This window comes from Sinocyclocheilus grahami, unplaced genomic scaffold (assembly GCF_001515645.1).
Source record: "Sinocyclocheilus grahami isolate Dianchi unplaced genomic scaffold, SAMN03320097.WGS_v1.1 scaffold428.1, whole genome shotgun sequence".
NCBI classification, from domain to species: Eukaryota; Metazoa; Chordata; class Actinopteri; order Cypriniformes; family Cyprinidae; genus Sinocyclocheilus; species Sinocyclocheilus grahami.
Genome location: NW_015505607.1, coordinates 131744 through 155933, shown reverse-complemented (window position 1 = coordinate 155933; position 24190 = coordinate 131744). Strand labels below are relative to the sequence as shown.

General features: G+C 38.3%; 2 protein-coding genes across 3 annotated transcripts in view; both read right to left on the bottom strand.

The window, feature by feature from the left end:
* Positions 1–3465, bottom strand: part of myo7ab (myosin VIIAb) — a 35984-nt gene extending 32519 nt beyond the window's left edge. The window contains exons 1-2 of one of the 2 annotated variants that reach the window (XM_016233305.1): positions 3215–3465; positions 3062–3104 (exon numbers count right to left, since the gene is read on the bottom strand). The gene's annotated coding sequence lies outside the window, so the exon portion shown is untranslated. The remainder of the gene's footprint in view (positions 1–3061; positions 3105–3214) is intronic. The other variant, XM_016233304.1, reaches the window with a different exon arrangement.
* Positions 3466–10202: 6737 nt separating this feature from the next.
* LOC107551626 (calpain-5-like) overlaps positions 10203–24190 on the bottom strand; it is a 31258-nt gene continuing 17270 nt past the window's right edge. Inside the window, exons 4-14 of the mRNA XM_016233303.1 lie at positions 21889–22097; positions 21588–21780; positions 20269–20462; positions 16390–16467; positions 13835–14030; positions 13603–13725; positions 13241–13437; positions 12546–12667; positions 12090–12140; positions 10764–10900; positions 10203–10599 (exon numbers count right to left, since the gene is read on the bottom strand). Of these exons, the coding sequence (XP_016088789.1) occupies positions 10417–10599; positions 10764–10900; positions 12090–12140; positions 12546–12667; positions 13241–13437; positions 13603–13725; positions 13835–14030; positions 16390–16467; positions 20269–20462; positions 21588–21780; positions 21889–22097 (1683 nt within the window). The 3' untranslated portion in view covers positions 10203–10416. The remainder of the gene's footprint in view (positions 10600–10763; positions 10901–12089; positions 12141–12545; positions 12668–13240; positions 13438–13602; positions 13726–13834; positions 14031–16389; positions 16468–20268; positions 20463–21587; positions 21781–21888; positions 22098–24190) is intronic.

Genomic DNA, 24190 nt, shown 5'->3' with positions numbered 1-24190 from the left:
TGACGATGCAATACCATGATCCCAAAAAACCTAAAATGACTGCAAAAATGGATTAAACGGCTTTACAGTGCTAATAACTCACACGTTTTAATACTTACAGAATACTTAAGTGCTTTAAAAAAAAGATGAGCTTCATATTTCTGCTCTTAAATCATCTAAAGATTGGCCCTACTTAAGACAAAAATGTTGTCGATCTGACTTGGACACAGACTATACCGTTAAAAGATTTTATATTACATAATAAAATAACTGATTCAATGCTCCAGACTGCATAGGGTTAAGCAGTAGCTCAGTGTAGGTCAGGTGAGCAGCGGGAGGGAGAGGGAGTCTTTAGGAGCTTACACAGATTCCTCTGGATAAGCTCGCCAGTCGCCGCTAAGCAACGTGTCGTTTGAATATTCCAGCTGAATCATTTCCTTGTCTTTTCAACACTGCATAACTGATTACAACTTCACCTGCGTCATGAGCAGACATCATAAAAAATACCTGGCTTAGCTGCCTCACAGATCTATTTTTAGAGTTTGATAGGTTTATGTCACTATTATCAGGTTAGATGTGAGAATGTAGTTTGGGGAGTGAGACTGAGGCATGTGTTTCCTCATGGCACACTCAATAAGAAGATTAGCATGGATGTTAATCACATAGTATAAAGGCCAATTTTGTTTTTAAAAATGTGATATTTGTTAAAGAAAAAACGAATTCAGAAAAGCTGTACAATGCCTAAATGAATTAATGGTTTGGTATAGATATAAGTCAGTAGATGCACTTGGCTTTTGCTAATTTGAGATTTTACAAACACTGAGAGACTGACAGTATGTCAATGTGTCGCATGGTCAAACACAGAACTGCTCTCAGCGTTGTGCTCTAAACTGAGATGCACACAGGATTCTTTGAGAAATTATTTCTGAGATTATTCACAAGAATACAGACTTGTGTCCATTCCTACCTGCTTATATGCAGAGTTCTACTCCTGGTTCTATCGTCCTGAAATCAAAGGGTTTTTTAAATGGATTTTTGGTTAAATAATACCTGAAATAATGTCTGTGGTTAATACAAGCTCATAATATTTTTGCATTTTATTCTACATAAATACATCAATAATACCCACTTATGATTTTTAAAAAAGTTTTTACTTGTCTTAAAAAAGGGGGTTGCTAACAAGTCATCACTCTGAATGGATAAACTCTAGTATCTACTCTCTAGTCCACATTCACTGTTTCGTTGTGTTTATAATCCTGCCCTTGCAAACTCTTTTTACTCAAACGTTCAGTTAAATCAAGACTGAAAGATTCGTTGGAAGGTTAGTGATGTTTATGTTGAAGAATGCAACTGTGGTGAAGAGCGTTTATAGCCTACGTTTACCTTTTTACTACTGGAGATTGTATTTAGGCTACAAAACTCATAAAAGTTGTGTTCATTTATGAAAATTATCATGATTAACAAAACAGGTGAGAATCATAAAGTTGTTGGTAGCAGCTTATTTTCTTAGATAAACCAAAAGCCAATGGAAAACTCCTATTGCTTTTTTTTTTTGAGGCAACCGTGGTGACTTCCTAAGTTCCAGGATAGCCAACAAAAAGACATAACTGCAGCACTCTAAATTCACAAGACTATAAATTATATGCACTGTTGAATATCAGGGAAGCTTTGAAACTGTAGCCTGCCAAGCTACCCAGACTTTTAAGTAATTAAACTAGGTACTAACTACACTGCACTTTTTAGTTTTAATAACTGAGTTGAAAATGTAAGGATAAACAACAATAGCATTTAACATTTGGAAATGCATAACTAAGAACTAGAGAACGTTTCTGTAGAAAATTTCTACACATTAGGTTTTAGTTAACACTGGCATTTTAGAGAAGAAAAAGCATCTGCCAAAAATGAAAACAACCTGCTATATCATTCTAGCACATTAAAAGAGATTACAGATTGCAAACTGTCTGGCTTTTCTCGCCTAACCACATCTAATCTCACACTGTATGGGATCAGTTTAATGCCAGAAACATATTTTGAGGAGCTTTAATTGCATCCCACAATGCACTTCCAGCTGTAACAAAGAACATCCTGCATAGAGCAAACATAGGATGCACAGAATTAATATGCTGCTCCTAAAATCAATGAATAACTTAACAGTGAAGTGTTGAATAACCAATGAAAGTGTTGCCTTAATACTGCTCATGTTTTTCTAGACTTATAGGTCAGATGTTTATCTGGCTTGTTTCATAAGCGGTCGTTTGCCCTGGGCCAAGACTCACTAAAGGTCTTAAATCTTGTGGCCCCTCTAAACTCTTAACTGCTTTATCCAGCACCTCAGTGAGTGCCAGAGGCAGATTAACACAGTCACATCCTCGGTGTCTGTCAGCTCAGAGTCTGTGTCAAAGCAGCAGCACGTCAAAGCAATTTGCTTCTCGGTTTAAGATGTTTCTTGCCATCCACACAACCACATGAGGATGATTATAAAATACAGTTTTACACTTAAAATAAATCTCTAAAAAAACTTTAAAAGCTTCGAAACTGTTAAAATGAAGAGGAAATATAAATAAAAATAATTTAATAAAATTATAAATAAATACAATACAATATAACAACAATAATAATGGTTGTTTTTGTCTTGTTTACCAGGAAATATATTTAAATATCCTTACATATACAGTATTATAATAAATATCCCAACTTGAAGCAAACTTGTGTGAGATATCAAGTCTTGTTATATATAATGTTTCTCACTTTACAGGCTGTTATTATTATTCTTGTTTTAAGCATAAACCTTGCTAAATTGTACTCGTGATTAAAACAAGAATAATCTATTTTCCAATGGGGTAAAAACTTAATTTAAAAAAATGCATTAATCTTAAATTAATTCAAGATATTTGAATTAAAACAAAACAACAAAAAGCTAAATAAAATAAAATAAAATAACATTTATCTGAAAACAGATCTAGGCTTCTCCAGTAAATCCATCTCATTTAAAAAAAATGTTAAAATATTTTTAACATTGGAATTTTTTTTGTTTATTTTTTTGCTTACGTTAAGGATTTTCTGACAGTAAAATAACACTCACTCTCAGCTAACTGTAGGAAGGCATAAATGGTTCCTCCTTAGGCCTGGTACAGAGCGCAGCAGAGCAGAAAACAGACAGCAGTAAGTAGCTTTCCGTAAAGCCTTAAAAGAGCATGAGGTGCTGGACGGCTAAGCCATGAGTATGAACACTTACTCACTTCACAGTGACTCAAGTGTTTGTCTTGCGTTCTGCTCTCCCTTCTTCTTCTGTCCTCTACACCTCTATCTCTCCGTCCTTCTGTCTCTAGCTGTTATGTCCACACGTCCAGGTTCAAGAGCTGATCTGCAGTCAGGTGATTGACAGGTATAAATTATATCAGAGGATAAGTATACTCTTCCGCAGTCACTCAGTTGTCCTCTTACATATGTCCTACTGTGGGCTACCTGTTGCTGTGGGATGCTGGGTAATGCAGCAGGAAAGCATTCAGCATGTCCTTCAATGGCACTCCTGATCCAGCTTAGAGGGAGGCGGGGTTAACAGCGGGCGGTCACTGTGGGGGAGGGAAGGCCTTGACACAAAGGTCTGCTGGTCACTTCGTCTGAAGTACATGGTCTCTAGTTTCCCGTTACTCTCTCTTGCCTCAAGATCCTCTGAAAACTGAACATGAAAAGGTCAAGCTTTTGTATCTATAAATGGATGCTGGGTGTGCCTGATTCAGTGAATGCAAAGTTTAAATGGAAATGGCTTGAATCCAAAGTATACAACATCCATAAATAACCAGACGAAGTGATCAAAATAATACAGTCAAGGCTCTTTTAATAGTTTGAAAAACATATTTAAATATTAAAGTATCATATTGATTTTTCCTGACCGTTTTCTAATCAAAGAAACATGTTAAATAATCTGAAGTAAAATGAGGAGGATCAGTTTGAACTTTGAATTAAATTAGAATTAATCTATCACTTTTTTCACACTTCACATCATTGATTTCTATGACTCAAAACATTAATTAAAATTCATTATTTACTCACCTTCATGTTGCAATGCCAAAACAAAAATCAAAACAAAACAAAAAGTTAAAATAATTAAAGAGTTAGGGAAAATAAAATAAAACATGTAATTTGACCAAGTTAACTTGAAAAGTGGAGCATCAGTGAGGTGAGAAAATAAAGAAACTCTTCTTCACATCATCAACCATCCCGTTGCACAAAAGCAAACCCAAACCAAAAAAATTCAATAAATTACTAAAATAAAATGTAATTTGACCAAATTAACTGGAATAGTGGATCAGTGAGATGAAAAAAAAACACATATTATGGAAAAACGCTTTCATATCAAACATCCTGATGCGTGGAACAACTCAATGAAATAGGCAGCAAGATTTTTTTATCTTTTATTTTAAAGTCATGCCACAAGTTGACAAAATACAAAATAAATAAAAATAAGTACTTCAAATAAGTATATCAAATAACCACAGTGTAACCCAGGAGAGACTTCCACGCAAAATAAAACACATTTAAACAGAAATAAGATACAGAAACCCTACAATCAGTAAAGATATAGTATATATGTCTGTGTCTGTCTGTCTGTTTGTTGTTGTTTTTTAACACAAGATTCATGGCTAGATATAAAACAGTAAACAAAGGAGTATAAAATGCTGATAAAAGATACTTGTTAGAAAGATAATATCAGCTATGTTTCATAGAATGATACCATGCAAGATATTTTGTATATTTCTGTTTATGTGTATACACGTCAGTTTCAAGTTCAACATCAGCAGAAAAAATACAAGAGTATCACAAGCTCATTCTCTGGACGTCTGACCCATGTCAAAAAATGACAAAGAGCGATAGAATTCACTCGCTCCACAAGCATTCACTGGTTATTAAGGCTGTACTCTATCAAGATGCCTAGAGAAAGTCCAACGTGGCATGACAGCATTTGTGACGTCGTGTTTTGAAGAAAAGAGGTTCACTCAGCCAAAGTACATGCAGTAGTCAAGACCAAAGAGCCAGTAACATCACATAGAGCAAATAACAGCCAACGGAGACACTCAGGAATGTCATTCACGTGATCGTATGAGTCAAAACAATGCCAGTGATTCAGAGGAAGTTCAAAGTCTCTACAGACATAATACATGTTGAGATTGTGAATAAATTATGCAAGAGAGTGAAACTGGGCAATCTCTGCAAATATGTTTATGTTTCCTTCATAAGTACATTGCATTAGCTGTGCAAACAGTGTATAAGTTACTGTATAAATTCATACTGTGTATAAAACCTGTTTGTAAACAAACACAAACCCACATGCAATGTAAAATTACACTTGCACAAGGAAACAGCATCAAGATCAACTTGACACGACATGGCAAAAGTTCCTCTATTTGATCTGAAGCATGCACTACAATTTGAGTGAACCAGGACCTTCTAACCATTTAAACATCATTGTTTTGCCGTATGGTCAGGGCCAAAGAAAATTAAACTTGTGTCAGTAATAATTAAAGAAAACATGTGAACAATCAAAATACATAAAAAATGTTTGACATTAAAAGGCATTTGAACAGTTCTTATTATAAGCCATTGGCTACTTATGCTATTTGGCAAAATAGACAGAAAAAAAACAGGAGATGCATATGGCTCCAACTGTACTGGCACATTTGCATCTTTCACAGCATTCTCTTCAAAAACAAAACAAAAAACAACAAATACAAATTTAAGCTTTGGATGAAACAAAGTGAAATGAAGAATGAAAGCTTTGTTGTCTTTAACAGCTGAAGAGATTTAAGGCTATTTATTAGTTTGTTTAGTCAGATTAAACGGTATAAGGTGTGTAATTTCTGCACACGTTACCTAACAGAAGTGCACAAATTCCAGTGCAAGCCCCTCGTCTGTTATTGGTCAGATAAACAGATAGCCCCGCCCCACACTCATCCCATTGGTTAAGAAAATGTTGCTGGTGGGATTGCTCAAACAAACAGAGCAATGTTTTGATAGCGCAACAGTGCCAGAGTGTTAGACTTCAGGGAAATAAATATATGGGGAAAAAATACACATTTGAGCAAAATTGTTGCCTTAAACTTCATTTGAATTTTCTGTTACAATTTTGCTGTTTGAATTTATACTATCAATATAACATCTCTCTGCTCAGTACAAATTGCTATTATCTAAATCAGTCAGTCACAGAGGTCAAAAAGGAGATAAGTAAAATCCATCCACAGACAAGAAATTTTGTTTGCTAAATCCCCTGTTTACACGTCATAATCTGGCCTGTGGAGGAACAAATGATGTAAAAGAATGACTGGGCTATTGTTGTGGATTCAATCTGGTTGTACTGAAATGTAACAGAGCTAAAGAAAAAGCTTAATTCATGCCTGAATAAAATCAGTTTGTCTCCGATGTACCACGTTTTGCGAAAGGCTAATCCACGGGGTTTGAGCGTGGTCTTGTCATCCAACATTGTTACTCTGATTGGCACTGTATTGTTCAAACCTGGTATATAACACCTGGTCTCTTTGCGTTTCTCTTCTTCCCACTTCGCTATCTTTTCTTGTTCCTCCAAGTTTGAGTGTCATTATTCATTTGGATCAGTGGCTCAACTTTAGAAACATTACAAATTTGATTTCATTATAACCAATATTTGAGATATTTATGCTATATTTTTGACACACAATATTAAAAATGGCAAACAGGCTCATGGTAACTCTTGTACCATTTGGCCTTCACATCTGTTTCATTGTGGAAAAAAATTAAAACAGATTATTAAAGAAACTTTACACAAGGTAACAAAAACAATACTTCAGAAGCAATATAAAAAAAGAATATGAACTGAAATTAGCAAACATGACTCATGAAGGAATAAATCCTCAAATTTCCAGCTCAACACACTGCAGAAATCATAGCAGTGTAGCTGACATTCAAATAAAAAGACACGAGAGGATGCTAAAACATATCCAACCATGATAAATGAGTGATGTGGACTTATTTCTGTTTTCCAAAACTCACTTATAGTGAATGAAAGCATAAACAAAAACACTGTAGTGCACAAAGAGTTCTGTAGCAGACTCTGGTGGAACAGCACAACTAGCCATTGGAAAGGACACAAAGCTGGTGATGATAGTCACCACGGGTCTGTAGTTAAGGTGTAGTTCTTCATTGTCAAGAGGAGTTGAGAGACAAAACGAGGGATCTTCTCTCAAGCACAGAACGTCTGTTAATGCAGTCGTGCAGCAGTTCTTGCGTATCTCAAACAATGGTCCATGCTGTTTGGCAGGAGTCTGACTAGAAAGTCATTAAGACACAGACAGATCCTTGTTTTACAGTCTCGCGATCCTCAGAGCAAGAGTGAGGTAAAGATATTTGTGGGTCCAAAGGCCTGCTCTTCATCCTTTGAGCACCACTAGCACTGATTTCCCTTTGATTTAAACATGCATTACCTTTTAATGGTCCTTAGGTTATGTTTGAGGGCTAGTGGATCACAAACACTCATACACCAGGGTGACCAGACAACCACGATAACAAAATCGGGATACATGCTTACATAGAGTATAAGCACATTTCGGCCAGATTTGATACTTGTTGTAATTCAAAACAGTCTACGAACAAATTTAAATTTAAGAAACACTGTTATATAAAAAGTCTTGGATACATCTGATCTTTTGGTCACACTTAAATGAATCAAACCTAAACGATAATTCTAATGTTGTAAATAAAAGCAAAAGTTTTTATCTTAAGATTTCTCCATTTATTGTTTTAAGATGATGTGGGAAAATGGCAGCCAATAAAATACTAGCGTGTACTTCTAATTTGTCATCACGTTTTTGTCATTTGCACAATTATGAATGTGCATGTTAGCACTTCTCTATATTGTAAGGACAATGCAACAACTTCTATTAGTGGATCGAAGCAGTGTTGTTATTGTTTTTAAATATCTTTTAAATAAATTAAATATCTTTTTTGGTTTGAAAGCTGAAAGAAAAGAAAATTTAAAAAATATCAGATGAAAAACTAAGGAATTTGAGAGGAAATGAGAAATGTTGCCTTGGTAATAATTGAAATAAAACATTTTTAAAACAGAAGCACTAAAAACTAGAACTTAAATAAACAGAAAGGTAGTAAAATAACCTAAAAATAAAAAAAGGAAATAACAAAATTACTAAAACTGAAATTAAAATGAAACCGAGGCTAAAGGCTACTTGAAAATATTAATAAAAAACAAAATAATATAAAAATAATACTACAATAACACCGGTCAAAAGGGTCACATAAGCTGACTTCAAAAACATCTCGTTATGAATAGCTACACATTCGAATCTGCTGGTTTCTAATGATAGAAAAATCATAGAGATGACATTTTAAAACACTGTTTATAGCTGTCAAACTAAAGTTAATACAAATTATTAGGAAAAATGTCATCCTAAATATATGGGGATGTAGGACTCATTAAATCAGGACTATCTGGTCACCCAAAAACACACACACGCACAAAAAGGTAAAATGCTTATCAAACCTCCTGGCATTTTTATAATGCCCATCCATGTTTTCAGGCAAAGAATGGCATGGTGGACAGTCCAGGTGGGCTTTTGGCTGTGGGTCCACTTGAGTCTTCATGCTCCAGTAGGCTCTTTTCCAGACTCCTGTTGCTAAGCGACGCGACCTGGAGAATCCAAAGAAGTGCTTGCTGCGGCCCACCGGTCACTGAAATCTTTCAGCTAAATGAGAGCTGATCAGGTCTTGCTAAAGATCAAGGTCTCTGTAATCAGGTGGACCTCCACGTCACTGTGCATCTTGAAGGAAACTGTGTGAACGGGCACACTTGTTGACACTGACTGAATATTTGCTGACTGAGTGTGTGGAGGAGAGAAGGGATGGAAAGAGAGACAAGGGAAAAATCGTATTTGAATCATTTCCCTGGGCTGGGCTGCATTCAGTGATCTGGCAGACGAGACGTGGCTGATCATGTGACTAGGGCTCCTAAATGACCTAATTCTACCTTAGACCACTTCAGCTGCTTATGCAAACATAATGCATAGCCCTTTATTACAATATCAGATCATTACTGGTATTAAAATAATAGTTCATCCAGAAAATAAATTTTGTCATTATTTACTCGTTGTCATTTTGCACACTAGCCGTGTTTCATGGCACATGAAAGAATAATTCTGGAATCAGCTATTTTCCATACAACAGTCTGCCAAGCTCCAAACAGACTCCAAACATCATAAAAGTGGTCCATATAACTTATTCGAAATCTTCTGAAGCGAAATGATAGCTATACCATGCGAAACTGAATTCATTATTCACCTATAATCTTCCACTCCAGTGAACCGTTAAATCGAGAACCACTGGAAAGTGAATGAATGAATCATGGAACAGTGGTCATTCAGTTAGAACTCGAGAACTGATATGTGATTCAGATCAAACGGTTCACTAAAAAGACTCAAAAGTTGAACGGTTTGTTCATGAATCAAAATGAACAAGTTCAACTCACTTTTTTTAATCTAGTCACAAGGAGTTCTCAAGATAACAGCTCACTAGAGCGGAAGATTATCACTGAATAATGACTTAGATTCAGTCAATAGACCTTATTCAGCCCAGACACCATATTAGTCTTTGCAATGGCATGCATAAAGGGTTTAGATTGTGTCATTTTCACAACTCACAACTTTAAAAACAGTTTTATGGAGTGTTTGTCTCCTGAATTTTTTTTTCAGAAGGGCATTTAGTCAGCTGAACAATTGGTATGATGTTAAACAACAGTACAATCCACTGAACTCACTGTACTTCTATCCCCCACAGCCTCGCTTTTGTTCCTGTAAAAAATTCAATATGCCACTACCCTGACTAAGGTCTATGCCTCATATACGGCTTCAAAAGATTTGGAATAAGCTGTATGGAATACATTTATGATGCTTTTAAAGCGATAGTTCTGTCAAAACTGAAAATTCTGCCATTATTACCCTCAAGTTGTTCCGAACCTGTACAAATTTCTTTCTTCTGTTGAACACAAAAGAAGATATTTTGAAGAATGTTGGTAACCAAACTATTTGGTTATGAACATTCTTCAAAATATCTTCTTTTGTGTTCAACAGAAGAAAGTACCTCATACAGGTTTGGAACAACTTGAGGGTGAGAAAATTATGACAGATTTTTCAGTTTTGCGTGAACTGTCCCTTTAAGAGCTTTATGGATGTGGTCATTAAGATTCATTATACTTTGCTCCACTGAAAAATTAACAGCAAAAGGTGAGTAAGACATGAGGGTGAGTAAATAGTGACAGAACTTTTTTAGGGTCAACTAACCGTTTACTGAAAAAAAAAATTATTAGAAAATGATGAGGGCTAAAAACCTCATGGGTGAACGAGGAACCCAAGCAGAGAGTGAAGTGGCAGGATGCACAAGTCTGCATTTAGTTTCCAATCAGATGTGGGTTAAATTGGTGCAGGTGATCACACGTACAGTCAGTGTGCCTGAAAGGCTGTTGTCTTGGCGACTACCCTTGTCTTTAAGATAGACCGTGTGCTGCTCTTGGCGGTCGTTAGGGTCACTAAAGAGGGTCACCTGACCCAGGAAGGTGTCAACAATCACATTCTTATTGTAGATCTGAGATCGGCATGGAGCAGTCAGAAGGGTTAAGCAGGAGAAATAGAGAAGAAAAGCAGAAATAAGGTGAGTGGAACAGATCAGTGTACAGACCATGGAGATCTGTAGCAGTTGGTGAAGAGGACTGAAGGAGGAATAGATGTAATTAAGTACTTCCAACTCACCTCGATGTGAATGCCTTCCTTTGGCTTTTTGCGGTAGAATATTCCCTTTATGTCAAAATTAGGGCAGCGTGTGTCTTTGTGCACAGGGGAGCGAACTTTCTCCCCCTCACAGGTGATGATCACATATGGGTCAGAGGCTAAAGAAAAAATACATATCAGCAAGACACTTTATATGACAGGATTCAATGCATTAATCTACTGCCTATACCAATGACACACTGTAAACAAGATATTTCAATGTAAACAATATAAACAAGATATTTCTATTTGACAAGCAAAATAGCATGACATGAGACTGTTATTCTTTATTCTTTATTCTTTAACACTGTTAAATCAGTAATATTGCAAATATTATTACAATTTAAAATAACTGTTTTTCGGTTTGAATATATTTTAAAATGTAATTTATTTCCAGCTCTCGCATAATTTTTGCATGTCTACATCATTACTGTGAATACATGTTTACCACTGTAGCTAGGTAACAACTAAAGTGGAGAAAACAAGTCTTGTTTTCTCTGAATAACCAAACAAACTGAATTCTGATATCAAACCAACAGCTTTATTAATCTGCTACAAAAAAGAAGGAAAAGCCACAACTTTTAGTCACCAAACTCCATAAAACACCCTGCATTCAACCACTCACCCCCCCGCCCACCCACTCACTCACCCTCCCACCCACTCACTCTTATTTATTTACTTGTTCAAACTTATTACCTTGAAATCTCAGAGGATGAAAGAGGTTCGGCTGACAAAAAAGTTTGGGAATCTCTGCTTTAGACATAAATAAGACCAGTCCCCCCCTCACTCCCCCCCCCACCCACCCACCCACGCACTCACTCACTCACCCACCCACCTACTCACTCACTCACTCACTCACTCAACTTGTCATTAGAGACCCACTGTCATAACTTTGGAATTATTGTGGATTTCATCTTGGTTTCTGAGGACTATCTTTGCATGTTTTGTTTTTTGTCGTGATTTTTACACTTAATTATAATTCACTCTGATAAGAAAGTGTCACTAAGAACATGAATGCAAATGTCGAACCAGAGTACTGAGGTGTAACACTTAAAGGACAAATGCACAGACTGACACTAGAGAACTAAAGACACCAGAGTAAAAAGTAATGCTAGTCACACCAAAAACATGTATTACAATATTTTTATTTATTTTTTTAACTTTTACTATTCAGTGCTACAAATAAACAAGAGACAGTGTGGCAGATTTTGGCACATTTCAGAATTCAGATTAATCTTGTCACATGCTCACATTTCTATAAGGGGAGGGAGATACATTTAGATGCTAGTGGCTGCTAAAAGTCAGTACCTCCTGTGCAGAAGTCAGACCGTGTCTTGTGGGAGATCAAGCAGTGTAGCTCTGTACGGTCAAAAGAGATTTCTATATGTAAAAGCTCTAGACTTATTAAGCAGCATATGTGTCTGATTCCTTTAATGGCTTAAAGGAATAATTCATCCAAAAATCATTTACTGCAGTCAAAGATGACAGAAAACCTGCATTTTTGGGTGAACTATCATTCACAAATCTATATGACCGCAGATTAGAGAGCACTGATTTCAGGCTTTATGGGGAGAAATCAATGATGCACATTGTTATTAGTTTAATCACATCCAGAAGCAAGATAATTTTTAAAAGGAGAAATCATAAATTAAACTTCTATCAATGTAAATTAATAGAGTTGATCTTCAGCTATTGATTTTTGTCCATCTAAACACACACTGCTATATACCTGTTACGTACTGTATATGGAAATAGTAGACATACCTCCATTGGCATCTTGGCCCTGCAGGCCTTCGGCACTTAACACATGCACTTGGGTGACCAGCTGAGGGTAACCGCACATCCCAGTCCAGCATGTCTGAGGAGGCTCGTCCAGAGTTAGTTCTCTAAGGAAACACAAGCAGGAATGATATCAGCCAGATACCAGTTTCTGGCCAGGTACCAATGTTGTTATTGGTAACGAAAATTAAATCTGAAACTACTATTTTGTTAACTGAAATAAAGCTAAAAATACTAATATTAGATGAGAAACGTAAAACACTTGGTTGGTAAGATTTACTTAAAGACGTCTCTTATGCCAAGGATGCATTTATTTGATCAAACATACAGTAAAAATAGTAATCTTGTGAAATATTGCAAATTAAAATAGAAAATATATTCCAATTTTCAATTTGAATATATTTTAAAATTTAATTTATTCCTGTGACAGCAAATATGCATTTTCAGCACAATATAATATAACAGTAAAATATTAATATTAGATGAAACGTAAAAAATAAATAAAACTCAATTTACCGCAAATTAATAATATGCCTACTAAAATAACACTGCCAGGTACATGTCCCTTTGTATTACATCTTTCAATACAAACCGTACATGGAAGAAGCCAAGAATGTGATGAAGGGTTAATAGGAAAGTGGAGTGCAGGTCGGTCTATTCTTTTCTGGAAGCTAATTTACTTGCAGTCTGAAGGCACATCAGTGAAGACTCTGAGCAGGAACTCTCCTTGTTGACCTGGGTCAAAGGTTGTGGGGATGATGACGTAACGCCCCTCCTTTAGCTCTTTCCTCAGAAAGACGCAACGAGAGTTGATGTAGATCGACCCTGCGACCTTCTGCTGGGCTGAGTGCATTCTGTATTTCCTATTCAACTCCACCTGGTGGTAGAAAATAGGCTTCATCAAGACAAGAACATTGACTGACAGGATACCATAAATATATGTTTTAGTTCTTCTATCATTGGCATTAGTTTCTTATACTATATTCAGCAGGCAGATGTGAAGGTTTGTATTGTGCTGCAATGAAACAATGCAATTCTGTACCCTGTGGATGTCAAATCCAATTGCCAGGTTCTCGCCTTTACCCTCCTTGGGAGTAGCTCTGCGTTCCTTTTGCTGCAGGCAGATCAGCACCTCGTCTTCCACTTTTCTCACATCAAAAACATACTGTGGGCAGAAACATCCATTAAACTCACTGCAATGAAGGCCCAGAGCGTCAAATGTCTCCAGGACAAGAACAACATTTTATAAGGCAGATGCACACAGGCACACTGACCTGTGGGTTTTGCAGAAACGTGGCTTTATGGTTAATGCAGCCTCCGGCACGGTTGCGGAGCGGGTTGTCTCGGTGGATCCAGGATCCCCTCATCACCTCTTCCTCCCAGGTCTTATGAATACTCAAGTAAGAAGTGTTTATCAGTCGACACAGGATCAGGTCAGTGAAATAGTGACAGAAATCTTCAAAGTTCATCCTGGTAAAGAAGTTTACAAGCAGTGGGGGAACAGAAGTTTATGATAAATGGAGAATTTAGGTGTTTATCAGATGCAGTGGGGTACAACAGTAAAAATCTGGGATTGTGGGATAAAATCGGATTTAAAAACAGAAATAAACAAAGCTTTTTAAGGCAAAATAGGGTAACAACAAACATTAAGATATTCTCAAATTTGTGTTTTTTTGTTCAGTTGATCTACTCAATTTTCAACAATTTAACACTTAAAGGTTATACTTTACAAAACGGTTCAGTTTTTTAACATTAGTCGGTGTATTAGATATCATGAACTAACAATGAGAAATATTTTTACAATATTTATTGTATTAATATAGGTTAATTTCCACATATACTAATACATTACTATCATTACAGGGTGTTTTAATTAACATTACTGTATTATAAGCAAACATTAATTTACAATAGTACATTTCCTAACTGACATTAACCTATATTTACAAATGCTGTAAATTAAGCATTAACCTAGATTAATAAATGTAAAAAAATTGTTTACTGTTAAACCATCACACGTAATGGAGTAAAACATTTGAATGATCTTAGATTAATAATTTAGATGAATGCAAAGTGCAAAATAACTGCAAAGTGTATAATATAATATAACATATGAATAAAAGTATACTGCTAAATTAACAATTAACTAGATTAATAAATTGTGAAGAAATTGTTGTTAATTATTAGTTCATGATACCTAATGCTTTAACCAATTTAGATTAGTTATTGCATAGTGCTGCTATATAAATATATTCATATTATTATGAAAAATACATATATACAAACATGCAGGCAACACTTTACAATAAGGTTCCATTAGTTAATGTTAGTCAATGTATTAACTAACATGAACAAACAATGAACAACACATTTCAGTATTGATTAATCTTTGTTAATGTTAGTTAATGAAAATACAGTCGTTCATTGTTCATGTTAATTCAGAGTGTATTAACTAATGTTAGCAAGCACAACTTTTGATTTTAATAGTGCATTAGTAAATGTTGAAATTAACATCAACTAAGATTAAAGAGGTGGCTGATTGTGATTTCACTTTTTTAACGTTAGTTAGTGTGTAATGTTGCTGTTTGAGCATAAACAATATCTGCAAAGTTACGAAGCTGAAAGTTCAATGTAAACGGAGATATTGTCTTTTAAAATTCTGGCAGTTTAATGCCTACAAAAACAGCTGGTAGGGACTACAACAAGTTACTTCCCGGGTGCGTGACATCACAAACCCTGATAAACCCTGTCCTCGGGAAAAGGCAGCAAAGGGGGCGAGGCCATGCTGCTCTGCTTTAGAGAAGAGGAAGAGAAAACTAGAGGTGCACGTAAAAATCTATTCATATATGAATCACGATTTTGTCTTCTAACGATTCTAATGGATTCACACGTTTCAAAATCAATGTTCTAAAGCAGCGGTTCTTAATATTGTTCCTCGCGTGCCCCTACTCTACACACGCTCTGCATCTCTCTCTCTCTCATTCAGCTAAGCTCTGACAATGAACTGTTCCAATTATACTCTTATTTTCACATAGTTATGAGAAGCATTAAACATGGACGCGCATGCGGTTGCTGTACTGTATTAAAACTTTAATCAGTATAAAACCATATGTTAAAAGCTAACATAAGCAGTAGCATTTACAAATAACAGCGTATCTAAAAGTATGAGACAACAAAAAACATAGGCCTACCATTAAAAGCCATGCTTGCACAGGTTCTGCAAGATCCTCTTAATATCCTCTGCTTCTCAATCGAGCTCAAACTGATAAGCAATATTAACGACTCCTTTGTTTACAATACAACCGGAGCACATGCCGCTGGAGAGGGGCGGGACGTTTAGACGCGCACTAGAGGCGGTTTAGCCAACCACAACACACTGGGCTAGCTAACCAATCAGAGCCCATCGCCTATTTCTGAGGACGGGGCATCATAAAAACAGGAAAATATCAGCCCGTTTCTCAGAGAAGGGACAGAACTGTGTGGAATAAAGGTAAATTATGTGAGAAATAATGTTTTTTTTTTTAAACTAAGCATTAACACATTGCTTGACTGCACCCCATAAACACAATCAAGCCTAGAAAAAAAACAGTCAACCACCACTTTAATAAATGCTGTAGATTTTTTTATTGTTCATGCTTAGTTCATGTAAACTAATGTAGTTAACTAATGTTAACTAATGAACCTTATTGTAAAGTGTTACCAAAATGGAAAACTGAAATTTGAAATTTTAGTGAAAATTTTCACTAGTGGTCTCAGACTTTTGGAACCCATCTGATAAGACACTATGATCTAGACTGATCTAGAAGGATATGAGTGGAGCGAGCCTCACCAAAACTCTCCATCATCCTGAACAGTGACCCCTAGTTTCTCTCTCTCACTCTTGCTCACTTTCTTCCACTCTTCTGAGCTACAAAACAGAGCAGTGATTACTCATCGTACATCAGACTTAGAGAAATAAACATTCACACACAACACACACGGCTATACTCACTGACAACAGCCTGCATCCACAACTATCAACTAAGATTTTCTAGAATTTTGTGAAAGAAATAGAGAACTTCTCCAAGCATGATATTTCTAATCAAGCCCTGAATAATTAATGCATCAAACTGAAATATGAAGAAAGATTGCTTTCACCTCAATAAAAGTCTTCTGGCTGGCCAGTAAATAATTCAGAGGCCAATATAACCCTGCCTGTTGTAGCACTTGTACAAAGACTGATGAGAAGGATAGTCAAGATTTTCCTCTCTGCAATTACACAGCTCCATTTTAATATTATGTTGCTCCCTGCAGTGGTGGATATTTAGGGTTGGTGTCATCAAACAAGAGCACAGTTATTTAAATGAATGGAGGTGGATGTCTAAACACCCTCAGACCTCTGCGCTTCAATCACAACAGCTTCCTATTTTATACCAGCCTGGCTGGCTTGATATCTCAATTTCACACCAGTCAGAGATAAGAATAGACACTTTGGCTATGTGTTATTTATACTGAAATCATCTCAAGAGGAAGGAGAGAAATTGTTTTCTCTAGTCTCTGAAGATGTATTGCACTACACTGCAGGAAGCCAGAGAAGGCAAAATGACAAATCATTTCTGTATGTGCTTGCACTCTGTTTTTGTAGAGATTATAAAGAATTGAATGTTGGGAAGGTGTGCAAAAAGTGTCTGATTATAATGCCACGTCATATAGCAACTGTTCTGACACATCGAGTTTTGATGCTCATGTGGGAAATTTGGGTTTGAGTCTGGCTTGCAACTAAGGTTACGTTCACACTGTGGGGGTAGGCAGATACAGATACTGTGCAAGGTCAGGGAGGACGAGGAGCAGGTCCTGTTGGTGGCACCCTATTGGCCTACCCGGACCTGGTTCCCAGAACTAATGCTCCTCGCGACAGCCCCTCCTTGGCCGATTCCTCTGAGGAAGGATCTACTGACTCAGAGACGGGGCACCCCTTGGCACCCGCGTCCAGACCTCTGGAAACTTCATGTCTGGTCCCTGGATGGGATGCGGAGGTTCTAAGTGACCTACCCCAGGAGGTAGTGACACCATCACTTCAGCGAGAGCATCGTCTATGAGACACGCTTACTCTTTGAAGTGGAACCTGTTCGTTGAGTGGTGTTCTTCTCACCGAGAAGACCCCCGAAGATGCCCGATCAGAGTCGTGCTGTCCTTTTTTCAGCAAGGGTTGGAGTGAAGGCTGTCTCCCTCCACCCTCAAAGTCTATGTCGTTGCAATCGCTGCTATCCACGACCCCGTCGAAGGGAAGTCGCTGGGGAAACATGACCTGGTTATCAGGTTCCTTAAGGGGGCGAGAAGGTAAATCCTCTACGGCCCCCCTCTATCCCCTCTTGGGACCTGACTCGAGTGCTTACAGCACTACAGCAGGGCCCAGTTGAGCCTTTGCAGGCGGTCAAGCTGAAGTTTGAAAACTCTGCTCCTGCTTGCATTTGCCTCCATCAAGAGGGTAGGAGACCTGCATGCATTTTCGGTCGACAATTCGTGCCTAGAGTTCGGGCCGGCTGATTCCCAGGTAACCCTGAGGCCCCGGCCCGGCTATGTGCCCAAGGTTCCCGCTACTCCCTTCAGGGATCAGGAGGTGAACCTGCAAGCGCTGTTCTCGGAGGAGGCAGACCCAGCCCTAGCTTTGCTCTGTCCCGTACGAGCCTTAAGGTGTTACGTAGACCGGACGCAAAGCTTCAGGACCTCAGACCAGCTCTCTTGTCTGTCACGGAGGCCGGCAGAAGGGGAATGCCGTCTCTAAGCAGAGGATGGGCCCCCTGGATAATGGACGCCATCACCCTGCCGTATCAGGCACAGGGTGTGCCCTGCCCGTTCAGGTTGCGAGCTCATTCAACTAGAGTTTTGCATCCTCCTGGGCACTGGCTCATGGCGCCTCGCTGGCAGATATCTGAAGAGCTGCGGGCTGGGCGACCCCTAACACGTCCGCTAGATTCTATAGCCTTCGTGTGGAGCCGGTATCTTCCTGTGTTCTCACCTCAATTCGGGTAGAAGCACTGAGAAGCCCCGACTTTGGGTCGGCTTGCTAAAACCACTCCAGAGAGTCCATATAGTAGACCCTGTTGAGCTCCTCCGTCCCCTCGGTAGCCAGATGTGGCGGAGCGTCCGGCACCAGGCCTTCACTCGTTGAATCCTCGAGAACCGGTAGAAGGCTGGGTTCCATATGTAAGACCTAAGTGGATCCCATATGTGTAAAGTCCACGGTATAGCCTCGAGCCCGTGTTTCCCCGGCAGACTTCTGCCATTCCAAGAGGGTTACAATCACCTCCAATCTTCCATATGCACCTAAGGAATGTTCATATGTGTATTTGCTTCCGAAACCTCCTTCGGGAAGGTTGGAGCTTCCGTAACGTCCCTGTTCCAAGTAGAACAGGTACGTTTTCCCAGTGTTATCCAGTCTTACTCATTGGGTAGTGCCATAGCAGCAGTAGCTGGTCCTCTTGTGCAAGCCCTGGCCTACGCCAAAAAGTAGGGGCGCAGGTGGCTTCCACAGGACACTGGAAGGGGCAGTACCTGTGGCCCTTTGTGAGGATCCCAATTCGTCGGTCATCCGACGTGACGTCGAGAGTGACCGACTGAAAGTGAACGTCTCGGATACATATGGTAACCCTCATTCCCTGAAGGAGGGAACGGTGACATCACGTCCAGTTGCCACAGCTCCTGTACGTGCGGCCGGGTCACCGGCTCGGCTCCTCAGCAAAAACCTGAATATGCGCTGCATCTGTTGCCTACTTATACTCACGCTGTAATCAGCGGCAGCTGGATGCAATAATCACATGCCAATGTGCATTGGCTTGTTTAGTTTACACTCAAAGTAGATTGGTCTCTCTAACCGAGATCCCAATTTGTCGGTCATCCGACGTAACGTCTCTGTTCCCTCCTTCAGGGAACGAGGGTTACCATACGTAACTGAGACGTTCAGTCTGACCGCTTTGATAAGATTTTTTTTTTTGCCACTTAAAACGTAAAAATGTCAGACACTGTTGTAGGAAACATACTGACTTTTTTTGGGAAGTGCAGGTCGAACAAAATTGTATTTAATGTGATTTTTTTTTTTTTGCTGTTTACACTTGCTAAATATGATCAGATTCCAAATGGATGTGCACAAAAATCAGATTTAGACTGACAGTCTTAACAAGGCTTTAGCTCTCTTGTCTCCCATCATGTCCTGTCATTAAAATTTAAAAAAAAAGTAATTCTGTTTCTTTCTGGTTATTCCCAAACTTTTTTGTCAGCCAAACCCTTTTCAACGTAATATATTTACCTGAAGTACCCCCTGAGATTTAGGGTCTGCATATTCACCGTTCTCTAATTTAGATTAATGGTCACATGACATGCAAGTAAACAAATTAAATGTTTCATGTTTTTAGTAAGGATTTTATTTTGATTGCTTTTCATCAACTCTCATACCCCCTGCAGTTTCCTCACAAATCCCCAGGTGTTCGCAAACCCTGCCATACACTATGCTCTAGATCAGGGGTGTCCAAATCAGATCCTGGAAGGCCACTGTCCTGCAGAGTTTAGCTCCAACCCCAACACAGCTAATCAAAGTCTTCAGGCTCATTAGAAACTTCTAGGCAAGTGTGTTGGAGCTAAAATCCACAGGACATTAGCCCTCCAGGAACAGGAGTGGACACCCCTGCTCTAGATGCTGTAAGACCTCCAATCCAGGAGGGGGCAGTCTCACCTATCGCTCCAAGGTCCACTCCACTCCTTTTCACCCCAGGGATTCCTCATGCGAATCATGTGTAGCTTTTCTGACTTGAAATACGCCAGCAGGCCATGTCCCAGACGGACTTTGCGAACGTCGGTCACCGCATAGGCGTGGCCTTTCACTAACCCACAGTCCAGTCTCGCCTCCATGTCCTCTACTGTGGTTGCCTATATACCGAAGGTCAAATTTAAGCTAGATTGCTGAACACCAAATTTAAAGTCTATCCAAAAGCATAATAATCTTTATCCCTGTTCAGAATGCATGCACATGCACTGTCTGTGAATGATCAATTATGAAATCATGGGCCGTTTTTTTCATGGTACAGTGAAATATGGTGATGTTAATCAGTAGGAGACAAGCCACACCCATTTATCACACTCCAATGAACAAAGGGCTTGCTGTGCAAATGAAGCTGACAATATGCATAGGCGTGACATGAATAATTGTGTCGATATAATTGTGACTAGGTTGTAAGAACGGACAGAGAGTGACTGAACTTGGACATGAAAGAACTTTGTTGAGTATCTAACAGAACATTTATAAATCAATGTTTCATTTTATCCTCCACATTTGAACAAAAGCCCTTAAGTTATGGTGAAACTTGATAAAGCTGTTTCTGTTATGATCCCCAGACAACCTGCTTACATCACAGACCTGTCTGTCACATCAGATGATGCTGTTCAGATGAATTTCTAAATGTTACTTAACACTCAATGGAGTTCTCTTAGTGGACTGAAGTATTGAGAGGCATTTTATTTTATATTCTAATGAAGAAAAAAAATCCAGTTATGAAGATATTCAAAAATGTATTTTTTTCCCCATGGATGAAAGGTTTCACAGACCATTGATAAGCAAGTCACACACAATCAAAGATTGCTTTGAGTCTGGGAAAGTACGCTCTTATGAAAGAAAATAAATAAAGGCAGAAAAAAATGATGGATGGCTGGATTAATAGATGAGTGTCTGAATACAAATCTTGACAGACGTGGGACAAATGCTGATCAATAATATGCACAATATGTGCTTCCACAATGTATAAACATAGGAATAAATATATAAAAAAAATATATAAAGTATACTGTACTCAAATATACTAAAATAAAGTTAAAAAAATAATGAAAAATAAAAAAGTTAAATAAACATATAAAAATGAAAATGTAATATATATGTGTGTATATAACAAAGTGCAGATAAAATAAAATGAAATTAAATAAAAAATAGAAAAAACTAAATAAAACAAAATAAAATGTAGCTTTAGTACATGCAGATTGTATGTATTGTATCCTTCTCACCCTGATAGAGCAGCTGATAAGGCCATCTCGATTATGGACCTTGAGCACTCTCTCAAAGAGCTGGTTTCTGGCGACTTCATCCTGAGCAAACTGGCCCTCCAGAAGGTCCATGGGTTCTGACACGCCACCAGTAAAGTCCACCAGGGCATCGGCCGTGTTTCCACCATCCAGGGCCTCATAGCAGCCATAAACTCTTGATTGGTATAGAGAAAGAACTTAGCATCACTATGTCATCACACTACTTGAATTTGTATGTCTCTGTATAGACCTTTTGAATTTGTCTGCTGCCTGAACTGCTTACTTGGCATAGGCTTTTTCCACAAGGGCACTCCAGAACTCGTTGCTATCATTTGAATGGCAGTACACCAGCTGGTTATCCACTGTGGGGAGACGGTCATCGATCACCACGTCCATCCATTCCCCAAACCGCCAGAAGCGGAAGTGGAATATTCCTGCATAAGAGTCTGCCTTCTCTGGATCCCATTCCTGCTCCTTCCAGTCTGGGATAACCTAGAAAGAGACATAAGTGACATGTGGTGTCACTTTTTATATTTTCAGTTTTTATTTTAATTTTAGTTTATCATTTAAGCTTTTGTCATTTTGTTATGTGCATTTGTCATTTTTATTAGTTTTTGCTTAAAAAAATTAAGTTGAGTTTCAGTAATTTTAGTAGTTCCAACTTAATCCTTATTTATTCCAGTTAGTTGCCATTTGCCAAGACAACATTTCTCATTTTTATTTAAATGTTTTTCATCTAATATTTACATTTCATATTTACATGATTAATGATTTTTAATAGTTTTTGTTAATAAGAACAACACACTTGACCTATTAGCCAGATGAAACTTTCGGGTTTGCATAATCTCTAGTTTTTTTCTATTCATTACATTTATTTGTGTTTTGACCCCTAACTGATACAAGTACTGAACAATTACTGTAAGTACTGTATAAGAGCGCATGTTTTTAGTACATTTCTGAGTGGTTGTCAAACTGCTGCAAATCTGTTAAGATTTAGGTAATAAGAACTAGGGAACAAAATAGTGTTAATATTTAGATTTTTCCCCCCATTTTTCACATTACCATCAACTAAATATTAGTTGATTTTAGTACAAAAATATTTTATCACTTATTCTTGTTTTATTTTATTTCTTGTAATTTGTCATTTGAGTCAAATAAATATAAAATACAGAGTTCTGGCATGAAACTCTAGATGGCGCAGTCCTATAGGTCTAACTCAATCTGACCTAATGACATCATTATCACATGGCACAGCTGATTGGTTCGCTCCTGTATCGGTAGCCAATGAGCTCGCTGCTCATCATTCAAATATATGACTAGTGCTTGTTGTAGCAGTTCGCAACATGCATCAGAAACCCTCCACCTTCCCCAGCTCGACCTGTATAGATCTGCTACGAGGTGATTCATGTATGCTATATGGGGTTATTTCATGTATGTTTATATTTGCAGCAGCTATGTTTCTTACATGCTTACAGCAGCATGTTGTGGATGTATTGGCAGTAGCAAGTCTCGGTACTTGCTCTGCCGCAGCAGCAGCATAGCAGATCTATTCCGCCAAGACCAAATACATTAAAGGGGTCATATGATGCGATTTAAATTTTTCCTTTCTCTTTGGAGTGTTACAAGCTCTTGGTGCATAAAGAAGATCTGTAAAGTTGCAAAGACTAAAGTCTCAAATCCAAAGAGATATTCTTTATAAAAGTTAAGAGTCAACCACGCCTACCTAAAACGGCTCGTTCTAACACGCCCCCACATGTCTACGTCACGATGTGGGAAGATTTGCATAACGCCGCCCAAATGTTCACGCAAAGAAAGGAGGCATAACTTTTATTCTTGCAGCAGTTGTTGCCGCCGCCGATCATGTCGTGAAGGCGCTGTGTGTTTCTTTGTGAAAGCGAAACTACTTTGTTCGGCCTTCCAAAAGAGGACGATATCCACTTCATCATGCCTGGAGCTGATTCTGTGCTGGTCACTGAGGAAATACATCAACTTGGCGCTGTGGATCGCTGGATCAGCTTTCACCGTGGACGAAGCGGACTCCAGCCCGGGGTCGTCACATGTGGTTGCCGCAAGTCCGCCCGGCCGCTCCTTCGTCGAATCCGCCGGCCGTGCCGTTCTCAAGCCCGCCGGCCTCCGCTTACTCAAGCACGCCGTGTGTGACGCTGTGTGTTTCATTGTAAAAGGGAAACTACTTTGTTTGGCCTTCCAAAAGAGGAGACGACTAGAAATCAGTAGTTAAGTTGTATTTACAAAACTGTTCCAGAACAGTTCAACCCAAACTGTTCTGGATAGGACTGTTTCCTGATCCTGGTAGAGTAGACTACAATGCTGGCTGTTCTGACTCACAGACTGCAAGTATGTTTTTTATATTTAAAGAATTTGCCACTGACGATTCAAACGCGAGTTTTGAGCAGTATAGAGTAGCACTTGTTGTTTGTCATTTCTCCGATCACAAATGCAGACATGGTTTTATGCAACGCAATGCGTAAAAAGACAGTATAAGTCATTATAATCCGTAATTATGTCCCCACTGGATGCAACAAATGCCTCGTTTATAATGGGTTTTAATATTTTTGTCTCGTCCC